We start from the raw sequence: 21,044 nt of genomic DNA on the forward strand, positions 1-21,044 counted from the left end.
AAAACGAGAATACAACCATAAATATTATAGGAAAACATCTCAAAGTTGGCGTTTTAATCCAAAAACACGGTCAGTTTTTTTTTCTCTCATGCACTGCGTGCTGCAGAATTTTTTTATACAGTGCACACTGACCACACAGACCCATTCTCTCACATGTGGGCCTACCAGCTTTCTCCTGCTTGATTTACAGCTGCTAGAATTATTGAGTATATATAGGTCCGAAACACTGGCTCATAAGACGTATATATACGGCTGAAATAGTCAAAGGGTCAAAAGTGTTCCATGTTGAAGAATGTCTTACATTTTACCAAGATACATACTTCTCTTTTTCATGGAAAACAAGGAATAGAGTAGAAGGCAGTGAGTAATTTTTGTACTCCCTTGTCTGCATCTTCAAAGGTTTCAACAACATTTTGTAAATGTTTTTTTTTTTCTTTCGTAAAAGTATTCTTGTTGCAAACAAGGACGGGGAATGTGCATCCTTGGTCCAACTAACATGTAATAAATGTTGGTATATCTTGAAGGATAGTGGAAACCTGAGGCCATTATGGCACTTTTATTTTACTTGTCTGTAGAGAATGGATATTTTCTTTGCTAAACATGCTCTCCTTCTATCAGGATTTTGCTCATTTCTTATTCATTCATTTATGTACCTTCTATAAACAATGGACCAATAATGGAAGAAACTTTCAATTTAAATTTTGCATACGTGACATTTTTTTGGATTTTTCAATTTCCTTTTACGTGTATAGCATTATAATTGGAAGGTTTACCTTCTGCTTTATTTTGATTTCTGTGTAGGTTTTCCTGCCCTGACTTTATTTTACTTGGGAGTAAATGTTGTACAAACTCTGTATGTTGGGGGTCTAACACAGTATTAGTATTGGCGGTATTGACTAATCATGATGGTACTGATATTGGCCTAAAAATGAGTATAGGTACTGGCTAATTTTGATAGCTGTCTTGGCCTTAAACCAGGTCTCAGTATATTGGCAAAACATTTATCATCCCATCCCTACCTGCATATTTATGCATCAGCTCAAGTACACATATCATCCCAAGAAACTTATAATTTTTTGTTAATTTTGTCCAAGATTTTTAAAGTTAAACTGACTTAACATCCTGTCATGTTGGATATTAATTTTCATCACAGAAAATAATTTTTTTTTTGTACTTCAATGGACTGAGAAGCAGGGATGGGATGGGGTAAGGAAGATGGGAGTTAGGAGAATGGGAAGCTTCACTGAAAAATGCAAGAAATTGCATGACAACTTGCCTAAGACATGCCTATACGAAGTCCCTGCTCATCATTAAGTTTACTTGCAAATTATATACAGTAAACTCTCTTATAATGCATGGGTTACTCCAGAAAACTAGGCACTAGGTAAAAATGATTAGGGGGTAACTTATCTGACACTGTTAGTCACTGTTTGAAGCATTTGAAGAATGTGTGGCAGAGTTTGCTGTAGCTGAAGTCAATCACCTGACACACCCTTAAGTGAATGACAACATTGTAAAAATAAAATCACATTTCCTTGCCAAACTGTATTAAATAGGAACTCGCAACGCAAATATATGCTCAAGGTAAAGGCATCTGAAAAAGTAATAACCGAAAAAATACAGTACAGAATTGTAAGAGGCCGTGTCTGAATGTGGAGAAAGAGTTGCCAATTCTGGCTTTGGTTCCTGGCAATACTGTCAGAGCACAAATTTCTACATCCAAATTTTAAATTTATCAGCATGTCTGAACTGTCTTTACGAAATTTATTTCACATGGTCTATGCAATAAGAGGCAATGTGTTTAGTAGAGAAGGAAGCAAGGAGTTTGCCTTGCTTGACTAAACCATGTGGTGTAGCTAAGCCAGAGTCAGCAGGGGGTTGACAGAGTGAATGTCTTGCTCCATTTCCTGAAATATTACTGCCAGGCTGATAAGTGAACAGGGGCAGCAGCTGGGACAAAAATTGCCCATACATTTTTGTTCATTTTATCAGACAGTCAAATAATCATTACTTTTCTATACCTAGCAAGATGTAGGGAATCTCCATTACAATTCTTTCTTTCTTTACACAAATAACCCGCACATAGAAGAGAGGAGCTTACGACGACGTTTCAGTCCGACTTGGACCATTTAAATGGTCCAAGTTGGACCGAAACATCATCGTAAGCTCCTTTCTTCTATGTGCAGGTTATTTGTGTATCGTTCCATTCACGGTATTGTGCCTTTTTTTGTTACTTTCTTTCTTTCTTTAAACATTTTTTCAATATCATCAATCACCAACATGTTCAACAATGGTAGTAATATAGATGAGTGGATACATCACCACAAAAGGCATACTAATATATGATGCACAATACTAAACTTTTGTGGATGCTTGATAATAATGCTCATTGATTATTCTCTTCAAACATTTTAAGCCTTTAAGTTATGAATGTGCAAAGATCAGGGTAAAGAAAAATGCTCTCTATTAACAAGAATGATTTAAGGCAGGGATAATGCTAGTGGCCAGCAAATTTCACATTACTTGACTTTTTTTTAGCCATGTAGTGTGTAATATGACGATTCATGTACTATCAAAATTTTTATTGCACTTTTTGAATCACTGCAACAAAATCGGTGCTTTTTTTTTAATGGGGTTGCAACAAAACTGCTATGTGAATGTGCATGGTAAGAGGTTTTACTGCACATAACAAACATTAAAAATAAATATCTACAACACTTTCTATATTTAAATATAAAATAACAAGTGCTACACTTAAACTCTTTCCCTCAAGCTGTTGATATTTTATTTTTGTAATAAAAATTCTACGAGTCAACACACTTGTAACAAGCACCACTACAGCAACATATAATTTAAATATAACAACACACAATACTTAAAATTATATGCAGAGATTCTATATAAAAGTGATAAATTTTGCTTAACATACGAAGGAAAAACATATACTATATACAGTGGACCCCCGCATACCGTACGCATCACATAACATTCAATCCGCATACCGCTCACTTTTATCGCAAAAATTTTGCCTCGCATACCGCTCAAAAACCCGCTCACCACTCTTCGTCCGAGACGCGTCCAATGTGCGCCCTTAGCCAGCCTCACATTTGCCGCCGGTGGCATTGTTTACCAGCCAGCCTCCGCGGTAACATCCAAGCATACAATCGGAACATTTCGTATTATTACAGTGTTTTTGGTGATTTTATCTGCAAAATAAGTGACCATGGGCCCCAAGAAAGCTTCTAGTGCCAACCCTACAGCAATAAGGGTGAGAATTACTATAGAGATGAAGAAAAAGATCATTGATAAGTATGAAAGTGGAGTGCGTGTCTCCGAGCTGGCCAGGTTGTATAATAAATCCCAATCAACCATCGCTACTATTGGTGGTACAGCTGCTGCTGCTGCTGTACCACCGTCAGCTGCTGCTGCTGCTGCTGCTGCTGCACTGTCAGCTGCTGCTGCTGCTGTACCACCATCAGCTGCTGCTGTAGTACCGTCTGCTGCTGCTGTAGCATCGTTTGCTGCTGCTGTAGCACTGTCAGCTGCTGCTGCTGCTGCTGCTGCACTGTCAGCTGCTGCTGCTGCTGTACCACCGTCAGCTGCTGCTGTAGTACCGTCTGCTGCTGCTGTAGCATCGTCTGCTGCTGCTGTAGCACTGTCAGCTGCTGCTGCTGCTGTAGCACTGTCAGCTGCTGCTGCTGTAGCACCGTTGTTGGTGTGGCTTATTGAGAATACCAAGAAACAATTAACCCCAGAGGATTTGCCAAGCAGGATAACCCAAAAAAGTCGGTGTCATCGAAGACTGTCTAACTTATTTCCATTGGGGTCCTTAATCTTGTCTCCCAGGATGCAACCCACACCAGTCGACTAACACCCAGGTGAACAGGGAAAAATGCCTGGAACTAGTGCTCATATTGGTGAATTTAAAGCCAGCAAAGGTTGGTTTGAGAGATTTAAGAATCGTAGTGGCATACACAGTGTGATAAGGCCTGTTCTGGAAGAAAATGCCAAACAGGACCTACAGTACTCAGGAGGAAAAGGCACTCCCAGGACACAGTGTCTCATCAGTCATTGCTGCATCTTCAATAAAGGTAAGTGTCATTTATTCTTCATTTAGTAGAGTAGTACATGCACAATATATATTGTGCATGTACTACTCTACTATTGTGCATGTATCCTTCTCTTTGTGTGTAGGAAAATGTATATTTCATGTGGTAAAATTTTTTTTTTCATACTTTTGGGTGTCTTGCACGGATTAATTTGATTTCCATTATTTCTTATGGGAAAAATTAATTCGCATACTGATCATTTCGCATAACAATGAGCCCTCTTGCACGGATTAAAGTCGCTATGCGGGGGTCCACTGTGTGTGTGTATGTATGTATGTATGTATGTATGTGTGTATATATATATATATATATATATATATATATATATATATATATATATATATATATATATATATATATATATATTCCAGCAGGCATGCGTGAGCGTGTTTGATAGGTGTGAATGGAGACAAATGGTTTTTAATACTTGACGTGCTGCTGGAGTGTGAGCAAAGTAACATTTATGAAGGGGTTCAGTGAAACCGGCAGGCCGGACTTGAGTCCTGGAGATGGGAAGTACAGTGCCTGCACTCTGAAGGAGGGGTGTTAATGTTGCAGTTTAAAAACTGTAGTGTAATGCACCCTTCTGGCAAGACAGTGATGGAGTGAATGATGGTGAAAGTTTTTCTTTTTCGGGCCACCCTGCCTTGGTGGGAATCGGCCAGTGTGTAAAAAAAAAAAAAATATATATATATATAAATATACATATATTTTTTTTTTTCAACAAGTTGGCCATCTCCCACCGAGGCAGGGTGACCCAAAAAGAAAGAAAATCCCCAAAAAAGAAAATACTTTCATCATCATTCAACACTTTCACCTCACTCACACATAATCACTGTTTTTGCAGAGGTGCTCAGAACACAACAGTTTAGAAGAATGTACGTATAAAGATACACATATCCCTCCAAACTGCTAATATCCCGAAACCCCTCCTTTAGAGTGCAGGCATTGTACTTTCCATTTCCAGGGCTCAAGTCCGGCTATATAAAAATAACCGGTTTCCCTGAATCCCTTCACTAAATGCAGTGGTCCCTCAATTATCGTCCTTAATCCGTTCCTGGAAGTGGGACTATTATCGAAATAGACGATTTTCGAATAAATTTTCCCCATAAGAAATAATGTAAATCCAATTAATTTGTTCCAGACACCCAGAAGTATCAACAACAATTTTTTTTTTACCTAAAAGATAGATTTACATGCACAAAAAAATGAACATTCAACATGACAGTTACCTATATTGAAGGCTGATGTTGATGAATGGAAGACAGGGAGGAGGAGAGAGGGAAGAGAGGTTATTGTTTGGAAGGGGGATCCCCCTCTGTAAGGACTCGAGGTCATTTCAGGGGTCACTTCCCTAGCATAAATATAGATTTACATGCAGAAAAAAATGCCAAATAAATGTAAAGCACTAATAAAATGTATAAATGAACATTGGTAATAGGGGTAGTTGATGAGTGGAACAGTCTGCCTAGTAGGGTGATCGAAGCTAAAACATTGGGAAGCTTCAAATTTAGGTTGGATAATACATGAGTGAGAGGGGTTGGATCGAGTCGGACTTGCACCCGAGCTTATTGCTTGGGTAGCATTTGTTCTGTTAGTGGGTTGGATTTGTGAAGGACCTGCCTAGTATGGGCCAACAGGCTTATTACAGTGTTCCTCCTTTCTTATGTTCTAAAAGCTATGGCTTAGGTAGTTTCAAATTTAGGTTGGATAAATACATGAGTGAGAGGGGTTGGATTTGAGTCAGACTTGCACCTGAGCTTATTGCTTGGGTAGCATTTCTGTTAGTGGGTTGGATTTGTGAAGGACTGGCTTAGTATGGGCCAGCAGGCCAGATGCAGTGTTCCTCCTTTCTTATGTTCTTATTGGAGACTTGTTTGTGTGAGGGAGGGATGGCAAGTTTATTGTTGGAGAATATGACACTAATATCAACTCTACGGCTTATTTATCTATCACAATTCAACTAATATGACATAATAAACAATATTAATAACATAGAAACATGGAATATACTCTAGAATGAATAAAATAAGTCATTACGTACGTCACGAGAGGTGTTGTGTTGTGTTGTTTTGGGTATACAAGGGCCACTGAGATTAAGCTGTCCATAATGGTGGTGAAGCAGCAGCTGACGCCGTGGTGTTTTCTGTAGCCCTATATAACTCCAACAACATTGGAGGAGTTGGTAGAATCGCTGAATCACTAAAGAAGGAACCCTCTACCACCATTACTACGACCTTCTACCACTATTACAACTGTTACCACCATCACTACTACCTTCTACCACCATCACTACCACCATTAACCACTATCACCATCAACCACTATCACAACTGCTTCCACTCTACCACCACCACCTTTGTATCTTTCTACAAACTTTTCATAAATTATGTGTTTCTCACATTCTTTACCAAAGGGCTGGCACCAGAAGCTTTTTTTGGAGGCATGGTAGCTTATTTAGCATTTGCAAGCATTAAAATCAATGGAATATTATGAAATATTTCATAGGAGCATATGAGGGGACCGTCGCTCACTGGTAAACAATGGCACACTGGCTGGGAAGGCAGGCTCAGAGCGTGAGTACCCGTCCAGGACGAAGGACGATTAGCGAGTTAACGGACCATTTGCAAGCCAATGTTTAGATGAAATAACGGGACTATTTCCGAGATGGACGACTTTCAGACCGGATGATTATTGAGGGACCACTGTATTACCCTGCTCACACTCCAACAGATCGTCAGGTCCCAAATACCATTCGTCTCCATTCACTCCTATCGAACACGCTCATGCACGCCTGCTGGAAGTACAAGCCCCTCGCCCACAAAACCTCCCTTACCCCTTCCAACCTTTTTGAGGATGACCCCTACCCCTCTTTCCTTCTCCTACAGATTTAAATGCTCTCCATGTCATTCTACTTTGATCCATTCTCTCTAAATGACCAAACCACCTCAACAACCCCTCTTCAGCCCTCTGACTAATACTTTTATTAACTCCACACCTTCTCCTAATTTTCTGCATAATATTTACACCACACATTGCCCTTAGACAGGACATCTCCACTGCCTCCAACCACCTCCTCGCTGCTACATTCACAACCCAAGCTTCACACCCATTTAAGAGTGTTGGTACTACTATACTTAAATACATTCCCTTCTTTGCCTCCATAGGTAACGTTTTTTGACTCCACATATACCTCAACGCACCACTCAACTTTTTTCCCTCATCAATTCTATGATTAACCTCATCCTTCATAAATCCATCAGCCAACACGTCAACTCCCAAGTAGCTGAAAACATTCACTTCTTCTATACTCCTTCTCCCCAATTTGATATCCAATTTTTCTTTATCTGAATCATTTGATACCCTCATCACCTTACTCTTTTCTATGTTCACTTCCAACTTTCTCCACTAACCTATGCAATTTTTCTTTAGAATCTCCCATAAGCACAGTATCATCAGCAAAAAGTAACTGTGTCAATTCCCATTTTGAATTTGATTCCCCATAATTTAATCCCACCCCTCTCCCGAACTCCCTAGCATTTACTTCTTTTACAACCCCATCTATAAATATATTAAACAACCATGGTGGCATTACACATCCAAGTACAAGACCTACTTTTACCGGGAAGTAGTCTCCCTCTCTTCTACACACCCTAACCTGAGCCTCACTATCCTCATAAAAACTCTTTACAGCATTTAGTAACTTACCACCTATTCCATATACTTGCAACATCTGCCACATTGATCCCCTATCCACTCTATCATATGCCTTTTCTAAATCCGTAAATGCAATAAAAACTTCCCTACCTTTAACTAAATAATGTTCACATATATGTTTCACTTGATCTACACATCCCCTACCCACTCTGAAACCTCCTTGCTCATCTGCAATCCTACATTCTGTCTTACCTCTAATTCTTTCAATCATAACCCTACTGTACACTTTTCCTGGTATATTCAGTAAACTTATTCCTCTATAATTATTACAATCTCTTTTGTCCCCTTCCCTTTATATAAAGGGGCTATACATACTCTCTGCCAATCCCTAGGTACCTTCCCCTCTTTCATACATTTATTAAACAAAAGTACCAACCACTCCAACACTATATCCCCCCCTGCTTTCAACATTTCTGTCATGATCCCATCAGTTCCAGCTGCTTTACCCCCTTCCATTCTACGTAATGCCTCACATACCTCCCCCACACTTACATTCTGCTCTTCTTCACTCCTAAAAGTGGTATACCTCCCTGGCCAGTGCATAAAATTACCACCTCCCTTTCTTCCTCAACATTTAAGAGTTCCTCAAAATATTCTCGCCATCTACCTAATACCTCCCTCTCCCCATCTACTAACTCCCCTACTCTGTTTTTAACTGACAAATCCATACGTTCCCTAGGCTTATATCTCACCCGAACTTCCTCCTCCCTTAGTTTATACACTTTCACTTCCCTCCTACTTGTTGTTGCCACCTTCCTCTTGTCCCATCTACCTCTTACTCTAACTGCAGCTACAACTAAATACTAATGATCCAATACATCAGTTGCCCCTCTATAAACATGTACATCCTGGAGCCTACCCATCAACCTTTTGTCCACCAATACATAATCTAACAAACTACTTTCATTACGTGTTACATCATACCTTGTATATTTATTTATACTCTTTTTCATAAAATATGTATTACTTATTACCAAATCTCTTTCTACACATAGCTCAATTAAAGGTTCCCCATTTACATTTACCCCTGGCACCCCAAATTTACCTACTACTCCCTCCACAACATTTTTACCCACTTTAGCATTGAAATCTCCAAGCACAAGTACTCTCACACTTGTTTCGAAACTCCCCATGCACTCAATCGACATTTCCCAAAATCTCTCTCTCTCCTCTACATTTCTCTCTTCTCCAGGTGCATATACGCTTACTATAACCCACTTTTCACATCCAACCTTTATTTTACTCCACATAATCCTTGAATTAATACATTTATAGTCCCTCTTTTCCTGCCATATCTTATCCTTCAACATTATTGCTACTGCTCCTTTAGCTCTAACTCTATTTGAAACCCCTGATCTAATCCCATTTATTCCTCTCCACTGAAACTATCCCACTCCCTTCAGCTTTGTTTCACTTAAAGCCAGGACATCCAGCTTCTTCTCATTCATAACATCCACAATCATCTCTTTCTTATCATTTGCACATCCACGCACATTCAGACTTCCCACTTGACAATTTTCTTCTTCTTATTCTTTTTAGAAATCTTTACAGGAAAAGGGGTTACTAGCCCATTGCTCCCGGCATTTTAGCTGACTTCTACAACACGCATGGCTTACAGAGGAAAGATTCTTATTCCACTTCCCCATGGATATAAAAGGAAAAGTAATAAGACCAAGAACTATTAAGATAAAATCAAAGAAAACTCAGATGAGTGTGTATAAATAAACGTGTACATGTATGTGTAGTGTGACCTAAGTGTAAGTGTGTACATTATATATATATATATATATATTATTATATAGGTAGTAGGTTGGTAGACAGCAACCGCCCGGGGAGGTACTACCGTCCTGCCAAGTGAGCGTAAAACGAAAGCCTGTAATTGTTTTACATGATGGTAGGAGTGCTGGTGTCTTTTTTTCTGTCTCATGAACATGCAAGATTTCAGATATGTCTTGCTACTTCTACTTACACTTAGGTGTCACTACACATACATGTACAAGCACATATATACACACCCCTCTGGGTTTTCTTCTATTTTCTTTCTAGTTCTTATTCTTGTTTATTTCCTCTTATCTCCATGGGGAAGTGGAACAGAATTATTCCTCCGTAAGCCATGCGTGTTGTAAGAGGCGACTAAAATGCAGGGAGCAAGGGGCTAGTAACCTCTTCTCCTGTATATATTACTAAATGTAAAAGGAGAAACTTTTGTTTTTCCTTTTGGGCCACCCCGCCTCGGTGGGATACGGCGGGTGTGTTGAAAGAAAGAAAGATATATTATTATTATTATTATTATTATTATTATTATTATCATCACACTGGCCGATTCCCACCAAGGCAGGGTGGCCCGAAAAAGAAAAACTATCACCATCATTCACTCCATCACTGTCTTGCCAGAAGGGTGCTTTACACTACAGTTTTTAAACTGCAACATTAACACCCCTCCTTCAGAGTGCAGGCACTGTACTTCCCATCTCCAGGACTCAAGTCCGGCCTGCCGGTTTCCCTGAACCCCTTCATGAATGTTACTTTGCTCACACTCCAACAGCACATCAAGTATTAAAAACCATTTGTCTCCATTCACTCCTATCAAACACGCTCACGCATGCCTGCTGGAAGTCCAAGCCACTCGCACACAAAACCTCCTTTACCCCCTCCCTCCAACCTTTCCTAGGCCGACCCCTACCCCGCCTTCCTTCATATATATACATACATACATATATATATATATATATATATATATATATATATATATATATATATATACATATATATATATATATATACATATATATATATATATATATATATATATATATACATATATATATATATATATATATACATATATATATATATATATATACATATATATATATATATATATATACATATATATATATATATATATATATATATATACATATATATACACACAAACACACACACACACACACACACACACACACCTACCATCTGACTTACGACCTGCTCGACTTACGACCGTGTTTTTTATGCCAAATTTCTGGGAAATAAACAACTATTTGTGTTGTACACAGTGTTTATCCTAAACCTTACAGTATAAAATACAGTACTAACAACATAAAAAGTAAAGTAAAACATGAAATACAAAAATAAAACAATAAAATAAAGTCATTACAAAAATGTTTTGTTGACATTCAGTAGTAAAGTTCGACTTACAACCATTTCGACTTACGACCGGTTTCTCGGAACCGAACTCGGTCGTAAGTCGGATGGTAGGTGTATATATATATTGCTTTTATTGTTCATGTATAAGGTATGATACTACTCATTGCAATAAGGTTAGCACAAATTTACAAGTGCACAGAGTGGAGATTTTATATAACTATCTCTCAGCGATCTATAGAGCAGTGCTATGATTCATCTAACTGATGACTATCACTAGACTACTTTCGAGCACTCTATTTAGAACCAGTGTTTGCAGGCATTCGTTTAGGATTATGATTCAATCTCATGACAAGTTTAGTACCATACAGAGCCCAAAAAAAGTTCACACTGTAAAATTTAATCCACAAAGCATAAATCATAAACTGCTTCTTTTTAAAGCAAGTAAGAATAAGTATGTGATCTGGATGACAATAAATGAGAGACAAAAACCTGCCCACCAGTTACCATATCACAATAATTAATATACCCATATCTAATTAGTAAAAATGGTATATAATTTATTAAATATATTTTAATACACATTATGAAACATTTATGTTATAGTGTTGAGAACAGAACTAATTTTAGATACACTTTTTAATTACTTTTAGTTTGTATAAATGGTTTTAGGAAACTGACGTTTAATTTAAAGCTGTTGTGCAACTCTCACCTGGTAAAACAGGTAAAACACTAATTATATTCATGAGGAAGCACTAAGCCCGTAAGAGTTGCATGAACCTGGGGAACAGGAGGTAATCAAGTTTGACTGAAGAAAGAGGGTGGGTCCACCTATAACAAAAGCCTTCCACCAGTATAGTCATTTCCCCCTTGAATGAAATAAAACGAAGTCCAAAGGAATGTATCCAAGACTGATTTCCAAAATGAATGGAATGATCTACGAAGCATGCAAGCACAAGGCCATGCCTCTACAAGAGCAAAGAGGGGATATAATCACAACATACAAGATACTCCAGGGAACAGACAAGGTAGAAAAGAAGAGATATTTTGACACACTTAACCCTTTGACTGTAGCAGGCCCCTTTCTGAAACTGTCATTCTATGTCGATAAATTTTTTGAAAAAAAAAAAAAAATCTTATGAAATGATAGGGAATCGTTTCCCGATGGTAATGACACCAATAGTTCGAAATTTGGTAGAAAACTCACGGAATTACGCTCCCGCGAAGTTAGCAGTCTCAGCGACATATACGTATCGGCGATTTTGCCGACTTTGAGCCCTGTTTTTAGCCAATTCCGTTGTTCCAGTTGACCAAACTCATAGCTATTTCTTTAGAACTCCATTTTATCTATCAGTTGAGTACAAGAAACCGCCCATTTACCGATTTGAACTACTCAATAAAGTGGTCAGAAATTGGCAATTTGGCCAATTTCACGCAAATAAAAAAAGATGCCAATTTCAAAATAGGGCCCAGAATAAACAAGGTAGACATTCTTGGTACTAAAATAACATATCCTCTTTTCATTAGTCACATCTCTAGGCCCCTGTTATATTATTATTGCTTTCTATTTTGATTTTTTATTCATACAAAAAATTTCAAAATTCACTGTTATGCAGACTACTGCATTATTGTAAAATTGGTATAAATAATATCAGTGCACTAGTGAAAGAATATTAGACTCCCCAGTTGATGTGTATTGGACGTGCGGTGTGATTTGCTTACTCCTGAACATTGGTAAAAATCAAACATTTCCGCTACTTTGAGCTCAGTTTCAAGGTCGTTTTCATCGTGGAAGTAATAAAAATCATCTCTATTTCTGTAATATGTTTTCCATTTTATCACCTAAGACCATGAAAATGCGAATACAACGATAAATACTATACATAAACAGTCAAAGGGTTAAACAGTTCAATACCGAGAAAACCTACACAGGCTGAAGGAACAGACATAATATGTCTGGGTAAAATTTGTGAGACCTAAAAAGTTGATGTTTAGGTGCTATATTAAACCCTGAACTTGGAAAGTGTGTCTTTGGGGCAAAACTGTTATGGATTCAAAGACAAGAGAAGAACAATGGCATGGTTGGAAATTACTCTCCCAAATAAGTCACAGGAATATCAAAAGAAACATTTCAGCATAAAAATGGAATGAACTGAACCATGGCACAGTGGATGCAGACCTCATATGAAGTTGGAATATGATTTGCCCTTCAAAACAAGTACAAGATGTGCTACAAAATGACTCCCAAAGTTAAGAAAGATGAAGACTGGAAACAGAAGAATACCCTCAATGGCAGACAGTAGGAGTTTCTACAACCAAACATAAGATCATAAAAAGTGCAGTAAATAGAAAAGGAAGGTTTTATCTCCTCACCTTCAGCATACAAAATGTAAACAACAAAAAAAAAAGTGATGACAAAAGGACATCAGAAAAATTTTTTCATAAAGACTGCTGGGAAGGATCTAGAAAAAAAAAATTGTATGATTTACATTTAAGGGAAACCTTAAAAAAAAAAAAAAAATTATGATGAACTAAACACAAATGCTCATCACAAGCATTGCTCTGCGGCTGTGACTGTACGACCCACAGGAGTTTAGTACTTCCTCTTGAATATGCAATAATAATATTCTCTTCTTGTAGCTACAAATAGGTACAATAATGAAGAACACACAGTAAACACTCACACTCATGTGTTGCTCTTGCCCATATAAACTGAGACACCAGAAAATATTTCTCTATTACTTGTAAAGGTTAATTCTTACTTTTCACATTTTACTTACCTTTGTTCCAGTAATGAGTGAGTGTGTGCAAAATAGTGACCCAATTTTCAAGTACTTTCTATGCCTACATTCTAAATTGTATAGCTAAAATATTTAAGGCAATTTTAATACTTCATTTGGCCAATCTACATTAGCAGTAAACTTATCTATAATCACAAATGTCACAAAATACATTTGTTGAACTTTTGTTTCCAATGATCAGATCATTACAGGTACTGCTGAAGGTATTGGTCAATGTTATTAAGCCAAAATTCTCTCCTGAAAATGGAGGATATGTTTATATTAACGGCCTAAATTCTCAACTTCCAAGTAAGCAGAAGCAAGGAGTACATGGATCACCATGCATGGCTAACACACACACACACACAGCAGTGCTTAGTTAAGCCTCTGTACATTGTGACCACCAAGATGGTGGTCACGGACTAGGCACCATGGCCTGGTCCACGACCAGCCCAGCACAGCCACATTCATGAAAAACTATTTATTGAAAGGGCAGAAAGGAAATTTTTAAATTTACACTGCACTGGAACTAAGAGATCATTCAGTGGTCTTCTCAATAAAAGGGTACATGAGTGCATGTGCACACACTCACACAGCTTTAATTAAGAGGTATGATACAGCTCATGGAGCAGGAAGGGAGTGACCTAGTAGTGACCAGTGAAGAGGTGGACGCCTGTGATGAGTGGGGTTCCACAGGGGTCAGTCCTAGGACCGGTGCTGTTTCTGGTATTTGTGAACGGCATGACGGAAGGAATAGACCCTGAAGTGTCTCTGTTTGCAGATGATGTGAAGTTGAAGAGAAGAATTCAATTGGATGAGAACTAGGCATAACTACAAAGGGATCTGGACAGGCTGCAGGCCTGGTTCAGCAATTGGCTCCTGGAGTTCAATCCCGCCAAGTGCAAAGTCATGAAGATTGGGGAAGGGCAAAGAAGATCGTAGATGGAGTAGTCTAGGGGGCCAGAGACTACAAACTTCACTCAAGGAAAAAGATCTTGAGGTGAGTACAACACCAGGCACATCTCCTGAGGTGCACATCAACCAAATAACTGCTGCAGCATATGGGTGCCTAGAAAACCTAAGAACAGCATTCCTCCATCTTAATAAGGAATCGTTCAGGACCCTGTACACTGTGTACGTTAGGCCCATATTGGAGTATGCAGCACCAGTTTGGAACCCACATCTAGCCAAGCACGTAAAGAAACTGGAGAAAGTGCAAAGGTTTGCAACAAGACTAGTCCCAGAGCTAAGGGGTTTGTCCTGCAAGGAGAGGTTAAGCAAGATCGACCTGACGACACTGGAGGACAAGAGAGATAGGAAGGACATGATAACATATAAAATACTGAGAGGAATTGACAAAGTGGACAGACACATAACGTTCCAGAGATGGGTCACAGCAACAAGGGGGGACAGTTGAAAAGTTGAAGACACAGATGAATCACAGGATGTTAAGAAGTATTTCTTCAGTCACAGAGTAGTCAGGAAGTGGAATAGTTTGGGAAGCGATGTAGTGGAGGCAGGATCCATTCATAGCTTTAAGCAGAGGTATGATTAGGCTCATGGTGCAGGGAGTGTGACCCAGTAGCGGCCAGTGAAGAGGCGGGGCCAGGAGCTATGCCTCGACCCCTGCAACCACAACTAGGTGAGTAGAAACAAACACACACACACACACACACACACACACACACACATACACACGTTGAAAATAATGTTATTAGTTACTGTGAGAACGTATACTTCTCTCACACACACCTGAGAACAGCGTTCCGATACCTTAGTAAGGAATCGTTCAAGACACTGTACACCGTGTACGTCAGGCCCATACTGGAGAATGCAGCACCAGTTTGGAACCTGCACTTGATCAAGCACGTCAAGAAATTAGAGAAAGTGCAAAGGTTTGCAACAAGGTTGGTTCCAGAGCTAAGGGGAATGTCCTATGAAGAAAGGTTAAGGGAAATCAGCCTGACGACATTGGAGGACAGGAGGGTCAGGGGAGACATGATAACGACATATAAAATACTGCATGGAATAGACAAGGTGAACAAAGACAGGATGTTCCAGGGAGGGGACACAGAAACAAGAGGTCACAATTGGAAGTTGAAGACTCAGACGAGTCAAAGAGATGTTAGGAAGTATTTCTTCAGTCATAGATTTGTGAGGCAGTGAAATAGACTAGAAAGTGACGTAGTGGAGGCGGGAACCATACATAGTTTTAAGACAAGGTTTGATAAAGCTCATGGAGCAGGAAGAGAGAGGACCCAGTAGCAACCAGAGAAGAGGTGGGGCCAGGAGCTAAGAATCGACCCCTGTAACCACAACCACAAATAGGTGAGTGCAAATAGGTGAGTACACACACACACACACACACACATGCACACACACACAGTTTGGAATCCACACCTAGTCAAGCACGTCAAGAAATTAGAGAAAGTGCAAAGGTTTGCAACAAGACTAGTCCCAGAGCTACGGGGATTGTCCTATGAAGAAAGGTTGAGGGAAATCGGCCTGACGACACTGGAGGCCAGGAGGGTCAGGGGAGACATGATAACGACATATAAAATACTGCGCGGAATAGACGAGGTGGACAAAGACGGGATGTTCCAGAGATGGGACACAGACACAAGAGGTCACAATTGGAAGTTGAAGACTCAGATGAATCAAAGGGATGTTAGGAAGTATTTCTTCAGTCATAGAGTAGTCAGGCCATGGAATAGCCTAGAAAGTGATGTGGTGGAGGCAGGAACCATACATAGTTTTAAGGCGAGGTATGATAGAGCTCATGGGGCAGGGAGAGAGAGGACCTAGTAGCAATCAGCGAAGAGGCGGGGCCAGGAGCTGTGACTCGACCCCTGCAACCACAAATAGGTGAGTACAAATAGGTGAGTACACACACACACACACACGGGCCTAGTGTCTAATCAACATGTGCCTAGTACAAAATGCTAACACATACATACATACATACACACACACACACACACACACACACACACACACACACTCACACAGGGGAGACATGATAACGACATACAAGATACTGCGGGGAATAGACAAGGTGGACAGAGATAGGATGTTCCAGAGAGGGGACACAGAAACAAGGGGTCACAACTGGAAGCTGAAGACTCACACGAGTCACAGGGACGTTAGGAAGTATTTCTTCAGTCATAGAGTCGTCAGGAAGTGGAACAGCCTAGCAAGTGAAGTAGTGGAGGCAGGAACCATACATAGTTTTAAGAAGAGGTATGACAAAGCTCAGGAAGCAGAGAGGGAGAGGACCTAGTAGCGATCAGTGAAGAGGCAGGGCCAGGAGCCAAGTCTCGACCCCTGCAACCACAATTAGGTGAATTAGGTGAGTACACCTAAAGTCAGTTCCGGATCAGCCGGGCTGTGGCTCGTATGTTGGTTTGCGTGCAGCCAGCAGCAACAGCCTGGTTGATCAGGCTCTGATCCACCAGGAGGCCTGGTCTCAGACCGGGCCGCGGGGGCGTTGACCCCCGGAACTCTCTCCAGGTAAACATACACACACACACACACACACACACACACACACACACACACCTGGACAGGCTACAAGCCTAGTCCAGCAACTGGCTCCTTGAGTTTAACCCCGCCAAATGCAAAGTCATGAAGATTGGGAAAGGGCAAAGAAGACCGCAGACACAATATAGTTTAGATGGCCAAAGTCTGCAAATCTCACTCAAGGAAAAAGATCTGGGGGTGAGTATAACACCGAGCATATCTCCTGAGGCGCACATCAATCAGATAACTGCTGCAGCATACGGGCGCCTGGCAAACCTACGGATAGCGTTCCGATACCTCAGTAAGGAGCCGTTCAAGACTCTGTATACCATTTACGTCAGGCCCATACTGGAGTATGCAGCACCAGTTTGGAATCCACACCTAGTCAAGCACGTCAAGAAATTAGAGAAAGTGCAAAGGTTTGCAACAAGGCTAGTCCCAGAGCTACGGGGATTGTCCTACGAAGAAAGGTTGAGGGAAATCGGCCTGACGACACTGGAGGCCAGGAGGGTCAGGGGAGACATGATAACGACATATAAAATACTGAGCGGAATAGACGAGGTGGACAAAGACGGGATGTTCCAGAGATGGGACACAGACACGAGAGGTCACAATTGGAAGTTGAAGACTCAGATGAATCAAAGGGATGTTAGGAAGTATTTCTTCAGTCATAGAGTAGTCAAGCCGTGGAATAGCCTAGAAAGTGAAGTAGTGGAGGCGGGAACCATACATAGTTTTAAGGCGAAGTATGATAAAGCTCATGGAGCAGGGAGAGAGAGGACCTAGTAGCAATCGGTGAAGAGGCGGGGCCAGGAGCTATGTTCGACCCCTGCAACCACAAATAGGTGAGTACAAATAGGTGAGTACATCCCCACACACACCCCTGTTTGGAACCCACACTTGATCAAGCACGTCAAGAAATTAGAGAAAGTGCAAAGGTTTACGACAAGGTTAGTTCCAGAGCTAAGGGGAATATCCTACGATGAAAAGTTAAAGGAAATCGGCCTGATGACACTGGAGGACAGGAGGGTTAGGAGAGACATGATAACGACATATAAAATACTGCATGGATAGACAAGATGGACAGAGACAGGATGTTCCAGAGAGGGGACACAGAAACAAGGGGTCACAATTGGAAGTTGAAGATTCAGATGAGTCAAAGGGAAGTTAGGAAGCATTTCTTCAGTCATAGAGTTGTCAGGTAGTGGAATAGCCTAGAAAGTGACGTAGTGGAGGTGGGAACCATACATAGTTTTAAGGCAAGGTTTGATAAAGCTCATGGAGCAGGGAGAGAGAGGACCTAGTAGCAATCAGTGAAGAGGCAGGGCCAGGAGCTATGACTCGACCCCTGCAACCACAAATAGGTGAGTACAAATATATGAGTGTATACACACACACACACACACACACACACACACACACACACACACAAAAAAAAAAAAAAAAAAAAAAAAAACAGGCCTAGTGTCTAATCAACATGTGCCTAGGACAAAATGGTAACTAACACACACACACACAAGCTATAACCCCCAAAATCACACTAACAAGCACACATTAATCACTCTTCTAATATCAGAGTTAAATATCCAAAGTCAATTTAAAACACACCATGTCAATAACACCAAAAGAATCCCTGAAAATTTGCCCAAGGTTTCTACATGCACCTAGGTGGTCATAAAATGCTACTGAACTCGATTGTAAGCCATTAAAATATGCCAGTCAGTAGTATACCACAAGATGCACAGAAAAGAGCAAGATCACCAGTAAGCATGTGTCATATCCTCAGTCTAAAGAGAATCATCTCGAAGTGAAAATCCTTGCATTTGCTGTATGTCCACTGGGCTGCAGCCTCCCATTTAAAAACTAATCTATGTAGCCCAAGAGGTCACTATGAAGCAGAAGGCTATTATAGTGTGGTCTCAATACCCACTTAATTATTACCTTGGAAACCAACAAGTGGGACTCTGTGCTCACTCTGGGAGCCCAATATCCTTAACCTGGATATGAAGATGGGTACAGCACTCCTGAAACTTTTAGAACACCATGTGTGAAGAATTTATTGAAAATAGTAATGTGGAGATGAATAAAATGTAACTGACCACCAAGTGGGCCCTGAAGTGCAACTATAGCCAGAAAAATATATTCAAGAAGAGAAGAGGCACTCAGTTTGCTTGTGGCCAATAAACTTACTATCCAATACACAAATGCAGTAAACCTTAAGTTGGAGCAAATTATTTGTATACCTGCATTTACTTTGTCATACTTTTCCTACATTCACAGGGTTTGTCTCCTTTCTTCATTCCTTCAGCTTGGTCTTTTCAGCAAATAAGCAGGGTTATGTGACCTCATTAATTAATATACAAACTTCACTGCTAGGACAACTTGCAAAAACTATCAGTTTGTACCTAAACTAACAAAATAGTCAAAATGCTATTTTGTCACCAGCAACTGAGGATAAACAAATGCCCAATTACCAAAATGAACAACATCTTTCTTGTACCTTTGCACTGCATGACCCTAGTAGGTTTAGCACTTTGTTTTTTATTATAAGAATAATACCTGTACCTTTGCAAACTAAACATGAACTAGTATTATTATTGCAATGAACCAATAAACCTGTAAAGCTTATACAGCACCTATGAAAAAGAAGGTAATCAGGCATGAGTAAGGATGGTTCCAATTCCTAGGATCAAAAACCTTTACCAGTATCAAGACCCCCTCCCCCCCAAGAAGGGACTATATGAGAAAAAGAAATGGTTTATCATCACACTGAAACTTGCATATTTTCCCATCTAACACATATCTCATACATCATATTCTTGAACACAACATTTTTAATTAGGGAGGAAGTGCTAAACCATAGTGGACATACAGCACCTGGGGAATGGGAGGAATTCTAGCTCAGTCCATAGGAAGACTAGATCAAGGTCCTTGGATTATGAACCCTTACTGGCATGAAGGTACCTCTCTTGAGACGAAAAAAGACTATACACTTGCATTCATCACACAAATTTGAACTAAAAGAATATACATTTTAAACCATTATTTATCTACACACAATAGTCACTCATATCACTTGTTTTAATCTTCATATTTTTTAAATGTCATCTAGAATTTAGAGTTTGGTACACTGTTTAGAGAGCAGATATCACAAAAGAGCACTTATAATTGTATAATGGTTATATGCATTTCTTAATCTTACTCCAAAACACATTTTGAGATAGTCTGACCTAATATAGAAAAGGCACAAGTTACTTGACACACAAATGTTTGAAAACAAAAGTTTTTTAAGTGGATCTTAAGAAGACAGAGTGCATTACAAAAACATTATGGGTAAACATCTTAGTGGTAGACAATGAATACCTCCATAATGGATAATAAGAAACTTACAGTACATTACAAAAAGTATCTCATGGAAAAATATCTCGGTGGTAGACAATGAGTGCCTCCACAACTCTTGGTTCTTGAGCGGTGTTTGCTAAGGCAAGCAAATCTGCTGGTCGAATATCATCACCAAAGGCAATAGATTGGATGAGTGTGGGTGCAAAGACTGTGCTCAGGCTGGTAGCACTCATCTTATTCACTGCACAATGTTCATACACCCTGGAAAAAACATTACAATAAATTCTCCTTTTATGCACTTACATATTACTGTACATTCTCTTTCTCCTATACATAAATGACCTACCAAATGCTTCGCAATTACTCAAACCCACACTATTTGCAGATGACACTACATACGTCTTCTCCCACCCGAGCCCAGTCACGCTAGCCA

At 39.8% G+C, this 21,044-nt stretch overlaps 1 protein-coding gene across 2 annotated transcripts in view; it reads right to left on the reverse strand.

Moving 5' to 3' along the window:
- Positions 1–10,750: 10,750 nt before the first annotated feature.
- The window catches only part of LOC128698618 (N-chimaerin), a 98,626-nt gene continuing 88,332 nt past the window's right edge, over positions 10,751–21,044 (reverse strand). For both annotated transcript variants that reach the window (XM_053790961.2, XM_053790962.2), the window contains one exon: positions 10,751–20,872. In XM_053790961.2, the coding sequence (XP_053646936.1) occupies positions 20,680–20,872 (193 nt within the window). In that variant the 3' untranslated portion in view covers positions 10,751–20,679. The remainder of the gene's footprint in view (positions 20,873–21,044) is intronic.

The sequence above is a fragment of the Cherax quadricarinatus genome, chromosome 8, assembly GCF_038502225.1.
Source record: "Cherax quadricarinatus isolate ZL_2023a chromosome 8, ASM3850222v1, whole genome shotgun sequence".
NCBI lineage: Eukaryota > Metazoa > Arthropoda > Malacostraca > Decapoda > Parastacidae > Cherax > Cherax quadricarinatus.